The sequence below is a fragment of the Coregonus clupeaformis genome, chromosome 10, assembly GCF_020615455.1.
Source record: "Coregonus clupeaformis isolate EN_2021a chromosome 10, ASM2061545v1, whole genome shotgun sequence".
Lineage (NCBI taxonomy): Eukaryota > Metazoa > Chordata > Actinopteri > Salmoniformes > Salmonidae > Coregonus > Coregonus clupeaformis.
Window position 1 is genome coordinate 36,558,408 of NC_059201.1, and position 23,427 is coordinate 36,581,834.

Consider the following 23,427-nt stretch of genomic DNA (forward strand, 5'->3'; position numbering starts at 1 on the left):
TCTCCCTCCCCACCTCTCCTGTCCTCCCTCTCCTCCCTCCCTCCTCTCCTCTCCTCCCTCCCCTCTCCATCTCTCCTCCCTCCCTCCCCACCTCCCCTGTCCTCCCTCTCCTCTCCCACCACCTCTACTGTCCTCCCTCCCTCCCCTCCCCTCCCTCCCCTCCTGTCCTCCCTCCTCTCCCTCTCCCCCTCCCTCCCCCTCCTCTCCACCCCTCCTCTCCATCTCCCCTCTTCCAGTCTGTCTGTATTCCATGTAGTAACTCTAACTGCTGTCTAAAGCTCAATGATCAGTTTCCCTTCATCATCACTACTGTCCTCTTGGTCCTCCAGGCTGCTACTCTGCACCCCCCCAACCCTGCTACTCTGCACCCCCCCAACCCTGCTCACACACTGTGCTGTAGGGGCCCTAACCCTGCTCACACACTGTGCTGTAGGGGCCCTAACCCTGCTCACACACTGTGCTGTAGGGGCCCTAACCCTGCTCACACACTGTGCTGTAGGGGCCCTAACCCTGCTCACACACTGTGCTGTAGGGGCCCTAACCCTGCTCACACACTGTGCTGTAGGGGCCCTAACCCTGCTCACACACTGTGCTGTAGGGAAGGGGTGTGTATTTCCTGCCCTTCTCACATATTCATACACCATGCTGGTCTCACTGTGGCTCTGAAGTTGGTTGGAGGGGAGGACACTGTTTGTCTCTATCTTAGACAGAATCCGTGAGCTGCTGAAGATGCTGGTATCACTAAAGGATGGGGTGCTATGACACACAGTGGGGTCCATAGTCCATGTCCATGGTGGGGTCAGGGTGGTGGGGTCAGGGTCATTTGAAGGGCTTGTCCATGGTGGGGTCAGGGTGGTGGGGTCAGGGTCATTTGAAGAGCTTGTCCATGATGGGGTCAGGGTGGTGGGGTCAGGGTCATCTGAAGGGCTTGTCCATGATGGGGTCAGGGTGGTGGGGTCAGGGTTATGCAAGGAGCTGGTCTGTTGGTTATATGAGGGGTCTGTTTCTGAGGTTAAGTTGATCTGTTGCTGAGGGGCCTTTGAAAAGTTGTGAGACACGCTGGTTGGTGTCTGATATAGATGATGGTAAGATGGCAGCGGCGTCCAGATGCTGTGATGTGAATCTGCTTCATCCTGTCAGAGAGAGAAGTATCAGAGTTGTGTAATGAAGTGAAGTATCAGAGTATAAGAGTTAGTATTTAGGCATGGAGAGGAAGGTCAACATTTCCAGGTCGTTCTTGTAGCTTCACAGTCCACAATGTGTTGGATAGTTTAAGAAGGAATGCCAGCAGACCAAATAGACAGACCATCAGATAGACCAAATAGACAGACCATCAGATAGACCACATAGACAGACCATCAGATAGACCACATAGACAGACCATCAGATAGACCACATAGACAGACCATCAGATAGACCACATAGACAGTCCACTAACCCCGACTGACCCAAAGCTGTGTCCCAAATAGCAAACCTTTTTCTTCATCAAAATCAAATCAAAGTTTATTGGTCATGTACACATATTTGCTGATGTTATCGCAGTTGCAGTGAAATGCTTGTGTTTCTAGCTCCAACAGTGCAGTAATAATACCTAGAAAACAATACCAACATAATCCAAAAGTAAAAAATATCAGGATGACCAGGTCCGTAAGGGACCATTTCAGGTCCTCAGTGACGCAGAGGAACTTGAACTTTTGACTCTCTCCACTGTAGCCCCATCGATGTGGATGGGGCCTGCTCCCTCTGCTGTCTCCTGTAGTCCAAGATCAGCTCCTTCGTTTTGTTGATGTTGAGGTAGAGGTTATTTTCCTGGCACCACTCCGCCAGGGCCCTCACCTCCTTCCTGTAGGCTGTCTCGTCATTGTTGGTAATCAGGCCTACTACTGTTGTGTCGTCTGCAAACTTGATGATTGAGCATGGCCACGCAGTCATGGGTGAACAGGGAGTACAGGAGAGGGCTGAGCACACTCCCCTGTGGGGCCCCTGTGTTGAGGATCAGCGTAGTGGAGGTGTTGTTGCTTACTTTCACCACTTGGTGACGGCCCGTCAGGAAGTCCAGGACCCAATTGCACAGGGAGGGGTTCAGACCCAGGGCCCTGAGCTTAGTGATGAGCTTGGAGGGCACTATGGTGTTGAAGGCTGAGCTGTAGTCAATGAACAGCATTCTTACGTAGGTATTCCTCTTGTCCAGATGGGACAGGGCAGTGTGCAGTGTGATGGCGTCGTCTGTGGATCTGTTGGGGCGGTATGCGAATTGTAATGTCCCTAGGTTGTCGGGTAAGGTGGAGGTGATGTGATCCTTAACTAGCCTCTCAAAGAACTTCATGATGACAGAAGTGAGTGCTACGGGGTGCGATAGTCATTTACTTCAGTTACCTTCACTTTCTTGGGTACAGGAACACTGATGGACATCTTGAAGCAAGTGGGGACAACAGACTGGGATAGGGAAAGATTGAATATGTCCGTAAACACTCCAGCCAGCTGGTCTGCACATGCTTTGAGGACCCGAATTGGGATGCCGTCTTGGCCGGCAACCTTACGAGGGTTAACACGCTTAAATTACTTACTCATGTTGCCCATAAGAGAATGAGAGCTCACAGTCCTCGTGAGCGGAGGGGGCCCTCGAAGAAGATGTTTAGCTCATCCGGGAGCGAGGCGTCGGTGTCCGCGACGTGGCTGGCTTTCCCTTTATAACCTGTGATTGTCTGGAGACCCAGCCACATACGTCTCGTGTCTGAGCAGTTGAGTTTGCTGTCATTTTTGCTACTTTGATTGCCTTACGGAGGTCATAGCTGGTCTATTTGTACAGGTCCATCTTCCCAGTCACCTTGCCGTGGTTAAATGCGGTGGTTCGCGGTTTCAGTTTTGAGGGAATGCTGCCATCTATCCACGGTTTTTGGTTTGGATAAGTTCTAATTGCACAGTGGGAACAACATCCTCTATGCACTTCCTGATGAACCCAGTCACGGAGTCAGTGTATACAGTGCCTTCGGAAAGTATTCAGACCCCTTGACTTTTTCCACATTTTGTTACGTTACAGCCTTATTCTGAAATTGACTAAATAGTTTTTTCCCCTCATCAATTTACACACAATACCCCATAATGATAAAGCAAAAACAGGTTTTTAGAAATTGTTGCTAATTTATAAAAAAAAGTATAATATTAATATCACATTTACATAAGTATTCAGACCCTTTACTCAGTACTTTGTTGAAGCACCTTTGGCAGCGATTACAGCCTTGAGTCTTCTTGGGTATGACGCTACAAGCTTGCCACACCTGTATTTGGGGAGTTTCTCCCGTTCTTCTCTGCAGATCCTCTCAAGACCGGTCAGGTTTGATGGGGAGCGTCGCTGCACAGCTATTTTCAGGTCTGTCCAGAGATGTTCGATCGGATTCAAGTCCGGGCTCTGGCTGGGCCACTCAAGGACATTCAAAGACTTGTCCTGAAGCCACCCCTGCGTTGTCTTGGCTGTGTGCTTAGGGTCGTTGTCCTGTTGGATTTCTAGGGAGTGATATTGGTTCTTGTAGAATACGTTTCATTTTCGTCCATATTGTTATAGTGTTCTTAACTATGAAGTTAATGTTCTTAGCATCTTCAATATGTACTCTTTGTTCCTCTTTAGTGCACTTAACTATATGTCGCAAGTAAAAGCCCCAAGTAGCGAGTTGATACAAATCTGGAAGGTTAAAACCACCCTCAGACTTAGGAAAATGTAAAACTTTCCTTTTTATTCTATGAATTTTATTTTCCCATATAAAGTTTGTTATGACCAAGTACACTTTTTAAAAAGAATGTCTTCAGTGGGGTAATTGGTATTACCGAAAATAAATACAAGCCATGCCATTCTGAAGAGGTTTATTCTACCTGTAAGATTTATGGGAAGATTATTCCATTAAATTAAATATGCTTTCATATTGTTAAGTAATGGAGTAAAGTTATCTTTATTTATTTGTTGTCACTTATTAAGCATCCTAATTATTTAATATGTGTTGTGGTCCACTTAAAGGACAGCTGTAGTTTTTTTCACGTTAATTTTATATTCTGAGATTTCAGAGTATTCTGAAAATATTTTTAACAAAGGGGGCATTGAGTTTTCAATATTGGTCAGGTATATCAGGAGATCATCTGCAAATAAGTTTAGTTTATATTCATGTTTACCAATACTCATACCTTTTATGTTTGGGTCCTGTCAAAAAATGTCTGCAAGCGGTTCAATTGCCAGTGCAAACAGGAGGGGGGAGAGAGGAAATCCCTGTCTTGTACCCCTTTCTAAAGCAATTTCATCAGATAATGTATTATTTGTATATAGTTTTGCTTTAGTCTAACAGAACACAGAGGGTGTTCTTTAATGGAAGCCTCTCCAACAAAATCCAGGTAGAGTCAGGAATTCCCCAGGGCAGCTGTCTAGGCCCCTTACTTTTTTCAATCTTTACTAAGGACATGCCACTGGCTTTGAGTAAAGCCAGTGTGTCTATGTATCCGGATGACTCAACACTATACACGTCAGCTACTACAGCAACTGAAATGACAGAAACACTTAACAAAGAGCTGCAATTCGTTTCAGAATGGGTGGCAAGGAATAAGTTAGATCTAAATATTTCAAAAACTAAAAGCATTGTATTTGGGACAAATAATTTACTAAACCCTAACCTCAACTAAATCTTGTAATGAATAATTTGGAAATTGAGCAAGTTGAGGAGACTAAATTGCTTGGAGTAACCCTGGATTGTAAACTGTCATGGTCAAAACATATTGATACAACAGTAGCTAAGATGGGGAGAAGTCTGTCCATAATAAAGCACTGCTCTGCCTTCTTAACAGCACTATCAACAAGGCAGGTCCTACAGGCCCTAGTTTTGTCGCACCTGGACTACTGTTCTGTCATGTGTTCAGGTGCCACAAAGAGGGACTTAGGAAAATTGCAATTGGCTCAGAACTGAGCTGCACGGCTGGCCCTTGGATGTACACAGAGAGCTAACATTAATAATATGCATGTCAATCTCTCCTGGCTCAAAGTGGAGGAGAGATTGACTTCATCACTTGTATTTGTGAGAGGTATTGACATGTTGAATGAACCGAGCTGTCTGTTTGAACTACTGGCACACAGCTCAGACACCCATGCATACCCCACAAGACATGCCACAAGAGGTCTCTTCACAGTCCCCAAGTCAAGAACAGACAATGGGAGGCGTACAGTACTACATAGAACCATGACTACATGGAACTCTATTCCACATCAAGTAACTCATGCCAGCAGTAAAATTAGATAAAAAAATAAAGATACAAATTCACTTTATGGAACAGCGGGGACTGTGAAGCAACACAAACAGAGACATGTGTACAAACACACAATAACATACGCACTATGCAAAAATGTACACATGGATTTTTATAGATATGTGGTAGTAGAGTAGAGGCCTGAGGGCACACACTTAATATGTTGTGAAATCTGTTATTAATGTATTGTAATGTTTTTCAAATGTATAACTGCCTAAATTTTGCGGGACCCCAGGAAGAGTAGTTGCTGCCTTGGCAGCAGCTAATGGGGATCCATAATAAATACAAATATAATATTTTTGTAACGTAGACACAGGGAGTCTGGAAGCAAGTGCAGTGTGAGGTTAATGAAAACGAACACGGGACGAATACAAAACAAGGGAAGCATCTAACATGAAAACAAAACCAATACTACCTGAAGAGTGATGCTAGGGAGTGCTAGATAAAGCGGGAGAAATCAGGGTAGTGCTTTATTCCAGGTGTGCCTCATGAGGGTTGCCAGGTGCGTGTAATGATGGGTTGCCAGGACCGGTGGTTAGTAATCCGCCGGAGAAGGGGAGCGGGAGTAGACGTGACAGTACCCCCCATCTGATGCGCGGCTCCTGATGCGCAGCTCCAGCCGCAGGACGACGCCGGCCAGGGGGATGGCCCCAAGAGCGAGGAGCGGGCCGGTCGGCGAAATTGTAAATCTCAGATGATGTTGGGATCTAGAATGTCGTCCACCGGAACCCAACACCGCTCCTCTGGACTGTACCCCTCCCAGTCCACCAGGTACCGAATCTCATCTTCTTTTCATGTCTCCCTCCTCAGGCCGGTGGTTCCTGGTCCCCTGGCTGAAGCCGACCCCCACGACACCCCTCCGCCTCCCCTGGACGTCGAGGGACGTCCGCCTATGCCGTCAGATACCTCCTGGACTCCCGACGTCGTGGGGGTCGGCTTCAGCCAGCTGTGGTAGCCATGCTGGTTAAGTGTGCCTTGAATTCTAAATAAATAACAGACAGTGTCACCAGCAAAGTACCCCCACACCATAACACCTCCTCCATGCTTTACGGGTGGAAATACACAAGCGGAACTCATCCGTTCACCCACACCGCGTCTCACAAAGACAAATTTGGACTCCAGACGAAAGGACAAATTTCCACCGGTCTAATGTCCATTGCTCGTGTTTCTTGGCCCAAGCAAGTCTCTTCTTCTTAATGGTGTCCTTTAGTAGTGGTTTCTTTGCAGAAATTTGACCATGAAGGCCTGATTCACACAGTCTCCTCTGAACAGTTGATGTTCAGAACTCTGTGAAGCATTTATTTGGACTGCAATTTCTGAGGCTGGTAACTCTAATGAACTTATCCTCTGCAGCAGAGGTAACTCTGGGTCTTCCATTCCTGTGGCGGTCCTCATGAGAGCCAGTTTTCATCATAGCGCTTGATGGTTTTAGCGACTGCACTCGAAGAAACGTTCAAAGTTCTTGAAATGTTCTGTATTGACTGACCTTCATGTCTTAAAGTAAAGATGGACTGTCATTTCTCTTTGCTTTTTTGAGCTGTTCTTGCCATAAGATGGGCTTGGTTTTTACCAAATAGGGCTATCTTCCAGTATACCCCCCCACCTTGTCACAACACAACTGATTGGCTCAAATACATTAAGAAGGAAAGAAATTCCACAAATTACCTCATGAAGCTGGTTGAGAGAATGCCAAGAGTGTGCAAATATGTCATCAAGGCAAAGGGTGGCTACTTGAAGAATCTCAAATATAAAATATATTTTGATTTGTTTAACACTTTTTTGGTTACTACATGATTCCATATGTGTTATTTCATAGTTTTGATGTATTCACTATTATTCTACAATGTAGAAAATATAGAAACACCCTTGAATGAGTAGGTGTTCTAAAACCTTTGACCGGTGGTGTAGCTTTATCTAAAAACACCAGATTTGCCCCATGTGGGACATAGAATGATATCAATGTGTATTTTTCACCATGTAATATACAATTCAACATTAGAAAATGGCCTTCTTGGTCCACAATCATTTTGCTACACTTAGAAGCATTTTGCTAACCATGTGTATGTGACCAATACATTTGATTTGATTTGACGTGCTGGGTTGTAAGGGAATTTGTATATTGTTATTTATCAGGATGCCGACACCTCTGATGTTTCTACAGTAGGTGGCAGCATAGGCCTCTGCAACCCAGATCCTCTTTAAATATTACATTCCTCCTTCTTTTTTTTTTATGTAACTCTAGCATGAAAACCACATCTGCTGACAATCTCTTTAAATGTTCGAGAACCTTATGCTTTTCTTTTTGTCCAAAAAGTTATGCTTTTGACTCATCTGTCCATAGAAAGTTCTTCCAAGAGTCTTGATGATTATCCAGGTGCTTCCAGGTGCTTTTTGGCAAACTTGAGTCAATTCTTTGGATGACTTGGGTCCCATTATGCCTGCCGAAAACCAAACACTGCATTCCACAGTAAGAACATCATACCAACGGTCAAGCATGGTGGTGGTGGTGTGATAGTTTGGGGATGCTTTGCTGCCTCAGGACCTGGACGACTTGCCTTAATTGAAGGAACCATGAGTTCTGCTCTCTGTCAGGCCATCCGTCTGTGAGCTGAAGCGCAGCTGGGTCATGCAGCAAGACAATGATCCAAAACAATCAAGTCTACATGAAAATGGTTAAAAAGCAACACATTTTGAAGTTTTGGAATGGCCTAGTCAAAGTCCAGACCTAATCCCAATTGAGATGTTGTGGCAGGACTTGAAACGAGCAGTTCATGCTTGAAAACCCACAAATGTCGCTGAGTTAAAGCAGTTCTGCATGCAAGAGTGGGGCAAAATTCCTCCACAGCGATGTGAGAGACTGATCAACGACTACAGGAAGCATTTGTTAGCAGACATTGCAGCTAAAGGTGGCACAACTAGTTATTGAGTGTAAGGGGGCAATTAGTTTTTCACATAGGGGGAATTGAGTGTTGCATAACTTTGTTAATTAAATAAATTAAATAAGTATCCATTGTTTTTGTTATTTGTAAACTCAGGTTCCAATTATCTAACATTAGGTTTTGGTTGAAGATCTGATAACATTCAGTATCAGAAATATGCAAAACTAGAGAAAATCAGAAAGGGGGAAATACTTTTTCACTGCACTGTATGTATGAACACCGCCTGAATCTAACTAGGGCCCTCTTCTTGTTCCTGCTGTCCGGCGTCACCGTTTTGGTGCACCCCCCGGGATGAATAGAGCTGCCTCTGGATGTTCAAACAAATATCTAATATCCAAAAGTTTTTTGGGGCTGTAGGTAGTAATACAAGAACCAATCTGAGCAAATAATGTAAGAAATAACAAACAAAAAATATGTATACTGCAAACAGGTTGGCTAGGAGCATGAAACAGGTTGGCTAGGAGCATGAAACAGGTTGGCTAGGAGCTAGAAACAGGTTGGCTAGGAGCTAGAAACAGGTTGGCTAGGAGCTAGAAACAGGTTGGCTAGGAGCTAGAAACAGGTTGGCTAGGAGCTAGAAACAGGTTGGCTAGGAGATAGAAACAGGTTGGCTAGGAGCTAGAAACAGGTTGGCTAGGAGATAGAAACAGGTTGGCTAGGAGATAGAAACAGGTTGGCTAGGAGATAGAAACAGGTTGGCTAGGAGCATGAAACAGGGTGACCGTGTCTGTCAGCTGCATTTTTATAGTGCACAACTTTTGACCAGTGCCAATAGGGAATAGGGTGCAATTTGGGACACAGACCCAGACTAACCCAGACCATCAGGTCAGACCAGGGACATTCTGCAGATACCTGCAGCCTACCTGTACTCACTCTGTAATAACCCACACATACCTCCTTAACAACCTACATATTACAGTTGTTGTATGCCTGGTATGAAGGTATGAGATGATATGAGATATAGGCTGCATCGCTAAGGGCCCTGGTCAAATGTAGTGCACTATATAGGGAATAGGGTGCTATTTGGGACACAGGCAGTCAACTCAAATTTTTAACTAATAGTGAGAGAGGATGACAGTGTGAACGAGAGCAATAAATGATATGCAATAAATCATTACTTCTAATATACAGTGGGGAGAACAAGTATTTGATACACTGCCGATTTTGCAGGTTTTCCTACTTACAAAGCATGTAGAGGTCTGTAATTTTTTATCATAGGTACACTTCAACTGTGAGAGACGGAATCTAAAACAAAAATCCAGAAAATCACATTGTATGATTTTTAAGTAATTAATTTGCATTTTATTGCATGACATAAGTATTTGATCACCTACCAACCAGTAAGAATCCCAGCTCTCACAGACCTGTTAGTTTTTCTTTAATAAGCCCTCCTGTTCTCCACTCATTACCTGTATTAACTGCACCTGTTTGAACTCGTTACCTGTATAAAAGACACCTGTCCACACACTCAATCAAACAGACTCCAACCTCTCCACAATGGCCAAGACCAGAGAGCTGTGTAAGGACATCAGGGATAAAATTGTAGACCTGCACAAGGCTGGGATGGGCTACAGGACAATAGGCAAGCAGCTTGGTGAGAAGGCAACAACTGTTGGCGCAATTATTAGAAAATGGAAGAAGTTCAAGATGACGGTCAATCACCCTCGGTCTGGGGCTCCATGCAAGATCTCACCTCGTGGGGCATCAATGATCATGAGGAAGGTGAGGGATCAGCCCAGAACTACACGGCAGGACCTGGTCAATGACCTGAAGAGAGCTGGGACCACAGTCTCAAAGAAAACCATTAGTAACACACTACGCCGTCATGGATTAGAATCCTGCAGCGCACGCAAGGTCCCCCTGCTCAAGCCAGCGCATGTCCAGGCCCGTCTGAAGTTTGCCAATGACCATCTGGATGATCCAGAGGAGGAATGGGAGAAGGTCATGTGGTCTGATAAGACAAAAATATAACTTTTTGGTCTAAACTCCACTCGCCGTGTTTGGAGGAAGAAGAAGGATGAGTACAACCCCAAGAACACCATCCCAACCGTGAAGCATGGAGGTGGAAACGTCATTCTTTGGGGATGCTTTTCTGCAAAGGGGACAGGACGACTGCACCGTATTGAGGGGAGGATGGATGGGGCCATGTATCGCGAGATCTTGGCCAACAACCTCCTTCCCTCAGTAAGAGCATTGAAGATGGGTCGTGGCTGGGTCTTCCAGCATGACAACGACCCGAAACACACAGCCAGGGCAACTAAGGAGTGGCTCCGTAAGAAGCATCTCAAGGTCCTGGAGTGGCCTAGCCAGTCTCCAGACCTGAACCCAATAGAAAATATTTGGAGGGAGCTGAAAGTCCGTTATTGCCCAGTGACAGCCCCGAAACCTGAAGGATCTGGAGAAGGTCTGTATGGAGGAGTGGGCCAAAATCCTGGTCAAGACCTACAGGAAATGTATGATCTCTGTAATTGCAAACAAAGGTTTCTGTACCAAATATTAAGTTCTGCTTTTCTGATGTATCAAATATTTATGTCATGCAATAAAATGCAAATTAATTACTTAAAAATCATACAATGTGATTTTCTGGATTTTTTAGATTCCGTCTCTCACAGTTGAAGTGTACCTATGATAAAAATTACAGACCTCTACATGCTTTGTAAGTAGGAAAACCTGCAAAATCGGCAGTGTATCAAATACTTGTTCTCCCCACTGTATATGTTGCATGTCTGTGTGGGAGAGATGTCTGTTGATAACAATGTGTGTCTGTGTGGGAGAGATGTCTGTTGATAACAATGTGTGTCTGTGTGGGAGAGATGTCTGTTGATAAGAATATGTGTCTACGTGGGGGGATTTTGCTTTAGTTTCTTGCAGTTGTCAGCAGTGTTAAGGTCTGGGTCTAGTGAATGTGTTTTTTGATTTATAGACATATAGACAGATAGACACATGGCTTGACTTACCTCTCCTCTAAACCCATGTGAGGTATGGCCAGGTGCTTCCCTTGTGTCCTCCCTCTCCTCCAACACCTCTTCTCTCTCCATTCTCTCCTCCAACACCTCTTCTCTCTCCATTCTCTCCTCCAACACCTCTTCTCTCTCCTCCCTCTCTTCCAACACCTCTTCATCTTTCAGACTCGTTCCTCTGGAGCCTTCCTCCTTCTCTTCTCTTCCTCTCTTCTCCCTCTCTTCTCCTCCTCTGTCAAGGCTCTTCTTGGCTCCTTTAGGACAAAACAGTTTAATTAGACATTAGAGACAGTACGATTAGACATTATAGACAGTATGATTACACATTAGAGACAGTATGATTAGACATTAGAGACATTACGATTGGACATTAGAGACAGTATGATTAGACATTAGAGACAGTATGATTAGACATCAGAGACAGTATGATTAGATATTAGAGACAGTATGATTAGATATTAGAGACAGTTTAATTAGACATTAGAGACAGTACGATTAGACATTAGAGACAGTATGATTAGACATTAGAGACAGTACGATTAGACATTAGAGACAGTATGATTAGACATTAAAGACAGTTTAATTAGACATTAGAGACAGTATGATTAGATATTATATACAGTTTAATTAGACATTAAAACAGTTTCATTAGACATTAGAGACGGTATGATTAGACATTAGAGACAATATGATTAGATATTAGAGACAATATGATTAGACATTAAAGACAGTATGATTAGACATTAGAGACAGATTAGACATTAGAGACAGTATGATTAGACATTAGAGACAGTATAATTAGACATTATACACAGTTTAATTAGACATTAGAGACAGTATGATTAGACATTAGAGACAGTACGATTGGACATTAGAGACAGTATGATTAGACATTAGAGACAGTGTGATTAGACATTAGAGACAGTATGATTAGATATTAGAGACAGTATGATTAGACATTAGAGACAGTACGATTAGAGATTAGAGACAGTATGATTAGACATTAGAGACAGTTTAATTAGACATTAGAGACAGTATGATTAGATATTAGAGACAGTTTAATTAGACATTAGAGACAGTACATTAGACATTAGAGACAGTATGATTAGACATTAGAGACAGTACGATTAGACATTAGAGACAGTATGATTAGACATTAGAGACAGTTTAATTAGACATTAGAGACAGTATGATTAGATATTAGATATAGTTTAATTAGACATTAAAACAGTTTCATTAGACATTAGAGACGGTATGATTAGACATAAGAGACAATATGATTAGACATTAAAGACAGTATGATTAGACATTAGAGACAGATTAGACATTAGAGACAGTATGATTAGACATTAGAGACAGTATGATTAGACATTATACACAGTTTAATTAGACATTAGAGACAGTATGATTAGACATCAGAGACAGTACGATTAGACATTAGAGACAGTACGATTGGACATTAGAGACAGTATGATTAGACATTAGAGACAGTATGATTAGACAGTAGAGACAGTATGATTAGACATTAGAGACAGATTATACATTAGAGACAGTATGATTAGACTTTAGAGACAGTATAATTAGACATTATACACAGTTTAATTAGACATTAGAGACAGTATGATTAGACATCAGAGACAGTATGATTAGACATTAGAGACAGTACGATTGGATATTAGAGACAGTATGATTAGACATTAGAGACAGTTTAATTAGACATTAGAGACAGTTTAATTAGACATTAGAGACAGTATGATTAGACATTAGAGACAGTATGATTAGACATTAGAGACAGTATGATTAGACATTAGAGACAGCTTAATTAGACATTAGAGACAGTATGATTAGACATTAGAGACAGTTTAGACATTAGAGACGGTATGATTAGACATTAGAGACAGTATGATTAGACATTAGAGACAGTTTAATTAGACATTAGAGACAGTATGATTAGACATTAGAGACAGTTTAGACATTAGAGACGGTATGATTAGACATTAGAGACAGTATGATTAGACATTAGAGACAGTATGATTAGATATTAGAGACACAGACTAACTTATACATCGACACACAGACTAACATATACACCAACACACAGACTAACATATACACCGACACACAGACTTAAATATACAATGTGGACTACAGGAAAAGGAAGACCGAGCACGCCCCCATTCTCATCGACGGGGCTGTAGTGGAGCAGGTTGAGAGCTTCAAGTTCCTTGGTGTCCACATCATTAACAAACTATCATGGTCCAAACACACCAAGACAGTTGTGAAGAGGGCACGACAACGCCTATTCCCCCTCAGGAGACTAAAAAGATTTTGGCATGGGTCCTCAGATCCTCATAAAGTTCTACAGCTGCACCATCGAGAGCATCCTGACTGGTTGCATCACCGCCTGGTATGGCAACTGCTCGGACTCCGACTGCAAGGCACTACAGAGGGTAGTGCGTACGGCCCAGTACATCACTGGGGCCAAGCTTCCTGCCATCCAGGACCTCTATACCAGGCGGTGTCAGAGGAAGGCCCTAAAAATTGCCAAAGACTCCAGCCACCCTAGTCATAGACTGTTCTCTCTACAAAGTGTGCAAAGCTGTCATCAAGGTAAAGGGTGGCTACTTTGAAGAATATAAAATATAAAATATATTTTGATTTGTTTAACACTTTTTTGGTTACTACATGATTCCATGTGTTATTGCATAGTTTTGATGTCTTCACTATTATTCTACAATGTAGATCTTTTTTTTTTTTTTTAAAAACCCTTGAATGAGTAGGTGTGTCCAAACTTTTGACTGTAAGGTTCTGTATTTATTTTCTTAGTCAACCTTGTGTCACGCCCTGATCGAGATAACTCTTGTTGGTTGGGTCAGGGTGTGAGTTTCTGTTGAGATCTATGTTAGTGTATTTCTATGTTGTAGATCTAGGTTGATCTTTCTATGTTTGGCCGGGTGTGATTCCCAATCAGAGGCAGCTGTCGCTCGTTGTCTCTGATTGGGGATCATACTTAAGTAGCCTGGTTGCCTACCTTAGTTGTGGGATCTTGTTTGTGTTCCTGTTTGGCTTGTTTCGTGTATAGCCCATAGGACTTCACGTTACGTTGCTTTTGTTGTTTTGTATAGTGTTTATCTTCAGTAATAAATATGTACGCATACCACGCTGCACCTTGGTCTGACCCGTCTCTCAACGATCGTGACAGAAGATCCCACCACCAATGGCCCAAGCAGTGTGTCCAGGAGGAGCAGAGATCATGGACTTGGAGGGAGATAAGAGAGGATCTGGCCAAGCATATAGAGGGCCCTGAAAGGGATGAGGGTGGAGAAGGAGAGTGTAGCCGATAAAGGACCCTGGGCGAAGGAGGAAGCCCAGGCAGGAGAGAAACAGCGACTTCAAAGGACGCGGTCACGAAGGAAGCCCGAGAAGCAGCCCCAAGAAAAAAAAATTGGGGGGCACACGGGGTGGTTGGCGGAGCCAGGGTTCAGAGCAGAGCCAACTCCCCGTAGTCACGCTAAGAAGCGTGTGACCGTGCAGGCTCCGTGTTGTGTGGAGATACGCACTGTGTCACCAGTGCGCCTGCACAGTCCAGTGCGTCCTGTGCTAATGCCACGCACGTAGCGTGCGGAAGTGAGCATCCAGCCAGGACGGGTTGTGCCAGCTCTACGCTCCAGACCTCCAGTGCGCCTCCACAGCCCGGTATGGCCTGTGCCAGCTCCTCGCACCAAACCAGTGGTGCGTGTATCCAGTCCAGTCCGGCCCATACCTGCTCCCCGCACTAAACCAGTGGTGGTGTCGCCAGCCCGGTACGCCCTGTACCTGCTCCCCGCACCAAACCAGTGGTGCGCGTATCCAGTCCAGTACGGCCCGTAACTGCTCCCCACACCAAACCAGTGGTGCGTGTATCCAGTCCGGTACGGCCCATACCTGCTCCTCGCACCAAACCAGTGGTGCGTGTCTCCAGTGCGGCACGACCCGTGCCTGCTCCTCGCACCAGACCAGTGGTGCGTGTTCTCAGTCCAGCTCCGGTCAGCGGTTCCACTCCGGAGTCAGAGCAGTCCGCTCCACCGGTGCCCAGTCCAGCTCCGGTCAGCGGTTCCACTCCGGAGCCAGAGCAGTCCGCTCCACCGGTGCCCAGTCCAGCTCCGGTCAGCGGCTCCACTCCAGAGCCAGAGCAGTCCGCTCCACCGGGGTCCGGTTCAGCTCCGGGCAGCGGCTCTACTCCAGGCCCAGAGGTCAGCCCCTCTCAAGGGTCGGGGCCTCCCACACCAGGGTCCAGACAGGGCTTGGTGCATCGTGGGAGGAAGGAGAGGGGAAGCATCGCGCCGAGGTCCAGACCAGACCAGGGGCGCAACGGGGAGGCAGAGAGGGAGAGGTCGTCACACCTGGAGCCGGATCCGCCTCCGAGGCTGAATGCCCACCCGGACCCTCCCCTAATGAGTCAGGTTGGTGCGGCCGGAGTACGCACCTTTGGGGGGGGGGGTGTACTGTCACTCCCTGGTCGAGAGAACTCTTGTTGGTTGGGTCAGGGTGTGAGTTTCTGTTGAGATCTATGTTAGTGTATTTCTATGTTGTAGATCTAGGTTGATCTTTCTATGTTTGGCCGGGTGTGGTTCCCAATCAGAGGCAGCTGTCGCTCGTTGTCTCTGATTGGGGATCATACTTAAGTAGCCTGGTTGCCTACCTTAGTTGTGGGATCTTGTTTGTGTTCCTGTTTGGCTTGTTTTGTGTATAGCCCATAGGACTTCACGTTACATTGCTTTTGTTGTTTTGTATAGTGTTTATTTTCAGTAATAAATATGTACGCATACCACGCTGCACCTTGGTCTGACCCGTCTCTCAACGATCGTGACAACTTGTGTTCTTGAACGTAGCCCTGTCTTTCATTTTTGTTCAATGATTCTAAAAAATAAATAACGGAAAAGTGGTGCGTGCATATGTATTCACTCACTTTGCTATGAAGCCCATAAATAAGATCTGGTGCAACCAATCATCTTCAGAAGTCACATAATTACTTAAATAAAGTCCACCTGTGTGCAATCTAAGTGTCACATGATCTGTCACATGATCTCCGTATATATACACCTGTTCTGAAAGGCCTCAGAGTCTGAAACACCACTAAGCAAGGGGCAACACCAAGCAAGTGACACCATGAAGACCAAGGAGCTCTCCAAACAGGTCAGGGACAAAGTTGTGGAGAAGTACAGATTTGGGTTATAAACAAATATCAGAAACTTTGAACATCCCACTGAGCACCATTGAATCCATTATTTAAAAAATGGAAAGAATATGGCACCACAACAAACCTGCCAAGAGAGGGCCACCCACCAAAACTCACGGAACAGGCAAGGAGGGCATTAATCAGAGAGGCAACAAAGAGACCAAAGATAACCCTGAAAGAGCTGCAAAGCTCCACAGTGGAGATTGGAGTATCTGTCCATAGGACCACTTTAAGCCGTTCACTCCACAGAGCTGGGCTTTATGGATCACCTACTGACACCTATCACTTCTAGAGAGGATCTGAAAGGAACCATGATCACCTACTGACACCTATCACTTCTAGAGAGGATCTGAAAGGAACCATGATCACTTACTGACACCTTGTGGAGCAAACAAAGATTTCAGAAATGTCTTTACAGTTCACAATAATATTACACTCAACTAGCTTCATACGTTTACATTTTGAACATTTACAAAATGAATATTTGGCTTGACCAGGAGTCAGTGTTGGAGCAATATTAGACCATACATGTTAATAAGAGGTGTTCCTACCTGCTGTGAGGCTGTGGTTGACTGCAGCTGAGATGGCTTCTCCAGGTAGCAGACCATTACAGACCAATGGTCCAGCTGAGATGGCTTCTCCAGGTAGCAGACCATTACAGACCAATGGTCCAGCTGAGTTGGCTTCTCCAGGTAGCAGACCATTACAGACCAATGGTCCAGCTGAGATGGCTTCTCCAGGTAGCAGACCATTACAGACCAATGGTCCAGCTGAGTTGGGTTCTCCAGGTAGCAGACCATTACAGACCAATGGTCCAGCTGAGTTGGGTTCTCCAGGTAGCAGACCATTACAGACCAATGGTCCAGCTGAGATGGCTTCTCCAGGACTATCCGACACATGATTGTACGGAGATGAAGCAGTGCTGCTAGGGAGGATGACAATACTGTTCTCAGTAGTATCAAGGCCCTGTTCAGACCAGTCCTGATGAGAGGGGCTGACCCCTTCACTGACTGTCCTGTCTGAAGAAAGGAGGAGGTGCTCCTCTGGGAGGAGGCGCAGAGGGAGGCCTTGTTCTTCTCCTCTGTCTGTCTGACTCCTGGCTGGTTCCACTCCTCCCAGAGAGGCAGCAGCTGACGCTACACCACCTGATGTCCTCGGAGGGAGAAATAGACTCACTGGACCCACGTTGGTGTGGTTCTGAGGCAGAGATAGAGTCACTGGAGCCACGTTGCTAGTGTCTATGTGGTTCTGAAGAAGCCCTGTGACCATGTTGGTGTCTGGGTGTTTCTGGAGAGTTCTAGACTGGGTACCCCGGTTGAGAGGCAGAGCTGGTGTCATGTTGACAGTGTCTGGGTGGTTCTGAGGAGATAGTTCTGGAGTCTCTAGGACGGTGTTGGTGTCTGGGTGGTTCTGGAAAGATAGTTCTGGAGTCTCTAGGACGGTGTTGGAGTCTGGGTGGTTCTGAGGATATAATCCTGGAGTCTCTAGGACGGTGTTGGTGTCTGGGTGGTTCTGAGGATATAATCCTGGAGTCTCTAGGACGGTGTTGGAGTCTGGGTGGTTCTGAGAATATAATCCTGGAGTCTCTAGGACGGTGTTGGAGTCTGGGTGGTTCTGAGGATATAATCCTGGAGTCTCTAGGACGGTGTTGGTGTCTGGGTGGTTCTGAGGATATAATCCTGGAGTCTCTAGGACGGTGTTGGTGTCTGGGTCGTTCTGGAAAGGTAGTCCTGGGTCAGGTGGTTCAGGTGAAACATAACCATTATGAGACAGTTGCTGCTCTGTGTTGGTCAGAGGAGCAGCTTCCATCATCTCTGATCTGTCAGTCTGAGTACGAGGAGTTACAGGACTAGACGGGGTGTCTGTTGAGAGCTGGTCCTGGTCATGACAACATACTGCTGCTAAATGCTGGCACTCTTCATCGCCAGAGAAACCTCTGTTGTTCTCATGCTGTGATGAAGAAGGTTCTACTGGGTCCAGAGGTCCAGTGACTTCCTGTGTCACGTGCTTTGCTGTCCTCCTGTGTGTTACATCCTTTACTGTCCCCCCATGTGTTTCAGTGTCAGGTAGAACACATGAGCTGGTTTGGAAGGCTTCCTTTTTGGTTGTGGTTCCTACTGGATCCACCGCTACTCCCATCGTTCCATGATGCTGACCATGAGAAGGCTCTGATGTCATATCCTGTTTCTCTATCTGAGGCTCTGATGTCATATCCTGTTTCTCTATCTGAGTCTCTGATGTCATATCCTGTTTCTCTATCTGAAGCTCTGATGTCATATCCTGTTTCTCTATCTGAGGCTCTGATGTCATATCCTGTTTCTCTATCTGAGGCTCTGATGTCATATCCTGTTTCTCTATCTGAGGCTCTGATGTCATATCCTGTCGTTCTATCTGAGGCTCTATAAGCGCCAGCTGTTCGTCTGAGATGAGCTGGAGACAGATGTGGAGGTCCGCTGTCCGCACATGGAACACTTTCCGCCCCTCTGGCTGGCTGCTGTGACTGACAGTGAATGGTATAGCAGGGTATGCTACTGATGGATAGTATGGAGATGACTGTGTTTTAGTGAATGGAATAGCATGGCATGCTAAAGCTGCTGTAGGATGACATGGTGCAGCAGCAGGGTTGACCTCTGTAGTAACATCATTTAGAGGGTTGACATGGTCTGCGACTATGAGAGCAGGGTGGGGGGTTGGTGTGGAAGTGGTGTTGGGTGTAGCAGACTGACCATATACTGACATTTTCAAGGGCATGCTCTGAACTGAAGCAGAGAGTGGTGTGGCATGGTGACTCTGAATTGAAGCAGAGAGTGGTGTGGCATGGTGACTCTGAACTGAAGCAGAGAGTGGTGTGGCATGGTGACTCTGGACTGAAGCAGAGAGTAGTGTGGCATGGTGACTCTGAACTGAAGCAGAGAGTGGTGTGGCATGGTGACTCTGGACTGAAGCAGAGAGTGGTGTGGCATGGTGACTCTGAATTGAAGCAGAGAGTGGTGTGGCATGGTGACTCTGAACTGAAGCAGAGAGGGGTGTGGCATGGTGACTCTGAACTGAAGCAGAGAGTGGTGTGGCATGGTGACTCTGAACTGAAGCAGAGAGTGGTGTAGCATGGTGACTCTGAATTAAAGCAGAGAGTGGTGTGGCATGGTGACTCTGAACTGAAGCAGAGAGTGGTGTGAGATGGTGACTCTGAACTGAAGCAGAGAGTGGTGTGGCATGGTGACTCTGTACTGAAGCAGAGAGTGGTGTGGCATATTGGTTCTCCTCAGACTGACTTTGCATCAACGCTATGGACGGTTTGACATGCTGACTCTGAACAGAAACAGGCGTAGCAGACTGGCTTTGTACTAAGGCTGTGACAGGCGTAGCAGACCTGCACTGACCCTGTGCTAAGCCTATGACTGATGAAGCACTGATAGGGCTGATGGTTCCTCTAGGTTGTGTTGGGGTGAGGCCTGCAGGCCCTGAGTCTGTCTCTGCTCTTGGAAGCCTCAACTGGTACTTAGGGAGGAAACTGGTCTTGGCTGAATCAGAGGAGGAGGAGGGCTTGGCCATCCCACCTCTGACTGAGGATGAGGGTTGGTTCAGGCCAGGCAGTTGGTTCAGTTTACTGCTGTTGTTTAGGCCTCTTCCTCCCTCCAGAAGACAGACGTTATTCTCAATCTTCTGCTTCTTCCTCTCTGAGGGAATGTGACTTCCACATCGTTGTGACACACAGTTTGTGTGTTTCTGCTGGTGGGTCACCGTCATAGACACACAGTCAGTCCTGTTAGAAAACGCTTCTGTTGAGACTGACTGGGCTCTCTGGAGGGGATGTTTGAGAGAAGAAGTGTGTGTGGTATGGAGATGACTGGGTGGGAGATATAAGTGATTGACAGGTGAAAGGTTGTCTCGGAGACGGGATGGATGACACACAGTGGCACTACTTGAGACCAGTGATGTTACCCAGGTCTGTGCAGACTGCTGAGCCTCTCTGAACTCCCAGGACCCGCTCCGGCTCCAGACCAGCTAAGGACCTCTTAGCCTTCAAAACCCCCGGATCAGCTGCCTTCTCTGGGCTGTAGAGCTTTGTGAACGTCCCTCCTCCTCCTCCATACTTGTACCACTTACTGTAGGCAAACTTCTGGGACTTCTTCCTATGACTCTTTCTGCTCAGCTCTCCATCCACGCCTCCGTCGCCATCTGAGCCGAGACCGCAGGGAATGAGATTGTCGCCTGCTGCTAACGTCATCGGTCCGTCCGTCGGGAGGCTGTCCACGGCCGCCTGTCTGACCAGTGGGCGGTGGCCTGATGCATGATGGTCCACAGACTTGGTGGCAAAGCCTACTGGGTAAAGTAGTCCAGAGCTGCCCTTACGGCCCAGGTGTGGCCAGTCTCTGTGGTGAGGATGGGAGTGGTGAGGAGAGGCTGAGCCGGCTCTGTCTGTACCCTGGAGACCCACATTGTGGGGCAGGGAGCTACTGCGGGCCAGTGGGGCATGATGACCCTGCTCTAGGCTGGTGGAGGTCTGGGTAGGGACCGAACTATACAGACCTGGCCTCCCTCCTCCCCTCTCCCCTCTCTGCCAGGCCAGCCCAGCGCTGGCTGTAGGAGGCCTGCTGCTGTTCCTCATATCGAAGTGGAAGGAGTCTTTGTAGGTGTAGGGCATGGGCAGGTCGATGCTGCCCTGTTTGGACAGGAGGGTCTTCCTGGGTCGGACCGTGTTCAGGTGTTTGTCCTCCACCACCGCGTCGTTCTCTGAGATCAGCTTGGAGATTCTCTCCTCAAGACTCTGCTGGGCCTGGACTGAGACTGTGCTCCTGGGCTGAGACACGGTGAGGTCTGGCCGTGTAGGTGTGTGTGTGGCGTTTACCTGTGAGTGTGTGTAAGTGGTGTTGATCTGTGTGGGTGAAGGCTGTGTGGGTGTATGTGTGTGTGTGGTGTTGGTTTGATCAGGCTGTGTGTGTGTGGTGTTGGTTTGATCAGGCTGTGTGTGGAAGGTGTCTGGCTGGTCCATTATCTCCATACAAGACTCTGCGACTGACTCCATGCTGTGGTTGTGTGGTTTAGACCCAGGGCTGTGGTTGTGTGGTTCAGACCCAGGGCTGTGGTTGTACGGTCCAGACCCAGGGCTGTGGTTGTACGGTCCAGACCCATGGCTGTGGTTGTACGGTCCAGACCCATGGCTGTGGTTGTACGGTCCAGACCCAGGGCTGGAGGTCTCGCTGTAGCTGGAGTCGGTGCTGTCGTGGCTCTGGATCTTCCCTCTAGACAGGAAGCTGTCTTGGTTCTGGGCCATCCCCCTGGCCAGAGAACCCTCCCACTGAGAAAAGATGGCAGCCTGCTGTCTCCGGAGCGGGAGGTGACGGGACGGGGTCAACAGTGGCTTCTCTCTATCTTGATCCTTCCTGCTCTCTCTCTGTTCATCCCTCGCTTCCTCCGCTTCTCTCCTCCTCTTGGATAACTCTATACTCTGGTTCTCCCCAGGAGCCAGGAGGATACCCTCTAACCCAGCCTTATGCAGGTCCCAGCCTGTGTCTGTGTCTCTGCCTGTGTCTATCCGACTCCTCTGGCCAAGGCTGGGGGAGGGGGTGGTGGTGGTGGTAGCAGGGAGAGAGCTGCCATTATCCAGACTGCCTGGGTCCTGGCTGAGGGTATCTAGAGAAGGGCTGGAGGTGAGGGAATCCCTGGAACCCTGTAAACTGCACAGACTGTCCTGGTGACCTTGCAGACGATTTCCCTGTAGACTGTGGCCCTGCAGACTGTCCAGACTGCCCAGGGAGGAATGGCCCTGTAGACTGTCCAAGCTGCTCAGGGAGGAATGGCCCTGCAGACTGCCCAGACTGCCCAGGGAGGAATGGCCCTGCAGACTGCCCAGACTGTCCAACGATCCAAGGGATGAGTGACCTTGCAGACTGTCCAAGCTGCTCACTGAGGAATGGCCCTGCAGACTGTCCAAGCTGCTCAGGGATGAGTGACCTTGTAGACTGCCCAGCGACCCGGAGCAGAGGCGTGCGTGGGCCTGTGTGCGGCGGTGCTTGTAGAGGTTGCTCTGGGTCTTGAAAGAGATGCCGCAGGTGGTGCAGGGGTAGGGCCGCTCCCCGGTGTGGCAGCGCATGTGTTTCTCCAGGACACTGGGCTTCATACAGTCACGGCCGCAGTGAGGACACAGGTGCTTCCCAGCAGACCTGGTGGGTCTGGCTGCAGACACAGACACAGAGGCCCTCAGTCCTGATGGTGGGGCCTGCTGATGGAGCTGCAACCAGGACGGGAGGTGGAGAGTCAGGAAGGGTAGGGAGCCTGTGGAGTCCTGCTGAGGAATGGAGCCCAGGGCAGGGATGGACAGACGGAGGGTCGTAGAGTCCTGGGAGGCAGCTGGCTGAGTTTGGGGGAGTGAAGGAAGGCCTGTCACGGTGTGGAGGAACAAGGTGGTTAAAGGAGCCCGGACTGGCATGCTGTTGTTGATGCTGTTCTCTCTCTGCTCTGAGACGGAGACTGAGATGGAGCTGCTGCCAGACGCTAGCACATTCACCAAGCCTCGCTTGGCAGTCTCCATGGTAACAGCACTGCCGACGTTCTGATACAAGGTCTGTCTTTTCATTACCTGGAAAAGAAACAGTTTTCAGGATCACAGGATCTACTCAGCATTCTACTGATGATAACCAAGATCACAGAGTAACTTGCTTACTGGCTGGCTGACTGACTGACCAACCAAAACGAGAGAGAGAGAGAACGAGAGAACGAGAGAGAGAGAGAGAGAGACAGAGAGAGAGCGAGAACGAGAGAGATAGAGAGAGAATGAGAGAGAGCGAGAACGAGAGAGAGAATGAAAATGAGAGAGAGAGAGAGAGAGAATGAGAGAGAGAGAGAGAGAGAGAGAATGAGGGAGAGCAAGAAAGAGAGAAAACGAGAGAGAGAGAGAAAGCGAATGAGAGCGAGAGAGAGAGAGAGAGAGAGAGAGAGAGAGAGAGAATGAGCGAGAGAGAGAGAAAGAGAGAGAGAACGAGAGAGAGAGAGAATGAGAGAGAGAATGGGAGAGAGAGAACGAGAGCGA

General features: G+C 47.1%; 1 protein-coding gene across 1 annotated transcript; it reads right to left on the bottom strand.

Annotated features, from left to right (window-relative positions):
• Positions 1 to 231: 231 nt before the first annotated feature.
• znf831 (zinc finger protein 831) lies at positions 232 to 22,956 on the bottom strand. Its single transcript, XM_045223317.1, is given in 5 exon segments — positions 232 to 1,133; positions 11,177 to 11,348; positions 11,391 to 11,433; positions 16,949 to 20,313; positions 20,315 to 22,956. Coding segments are annotated over 5 exon segments (7,056 nt in total). The 5' UTR covers positions 22,930 to 22,956; the 3' UTR covers positions 232 to 272.
• Positions 22,957 to 23,427: the final 471 nt, after the last annotated feature.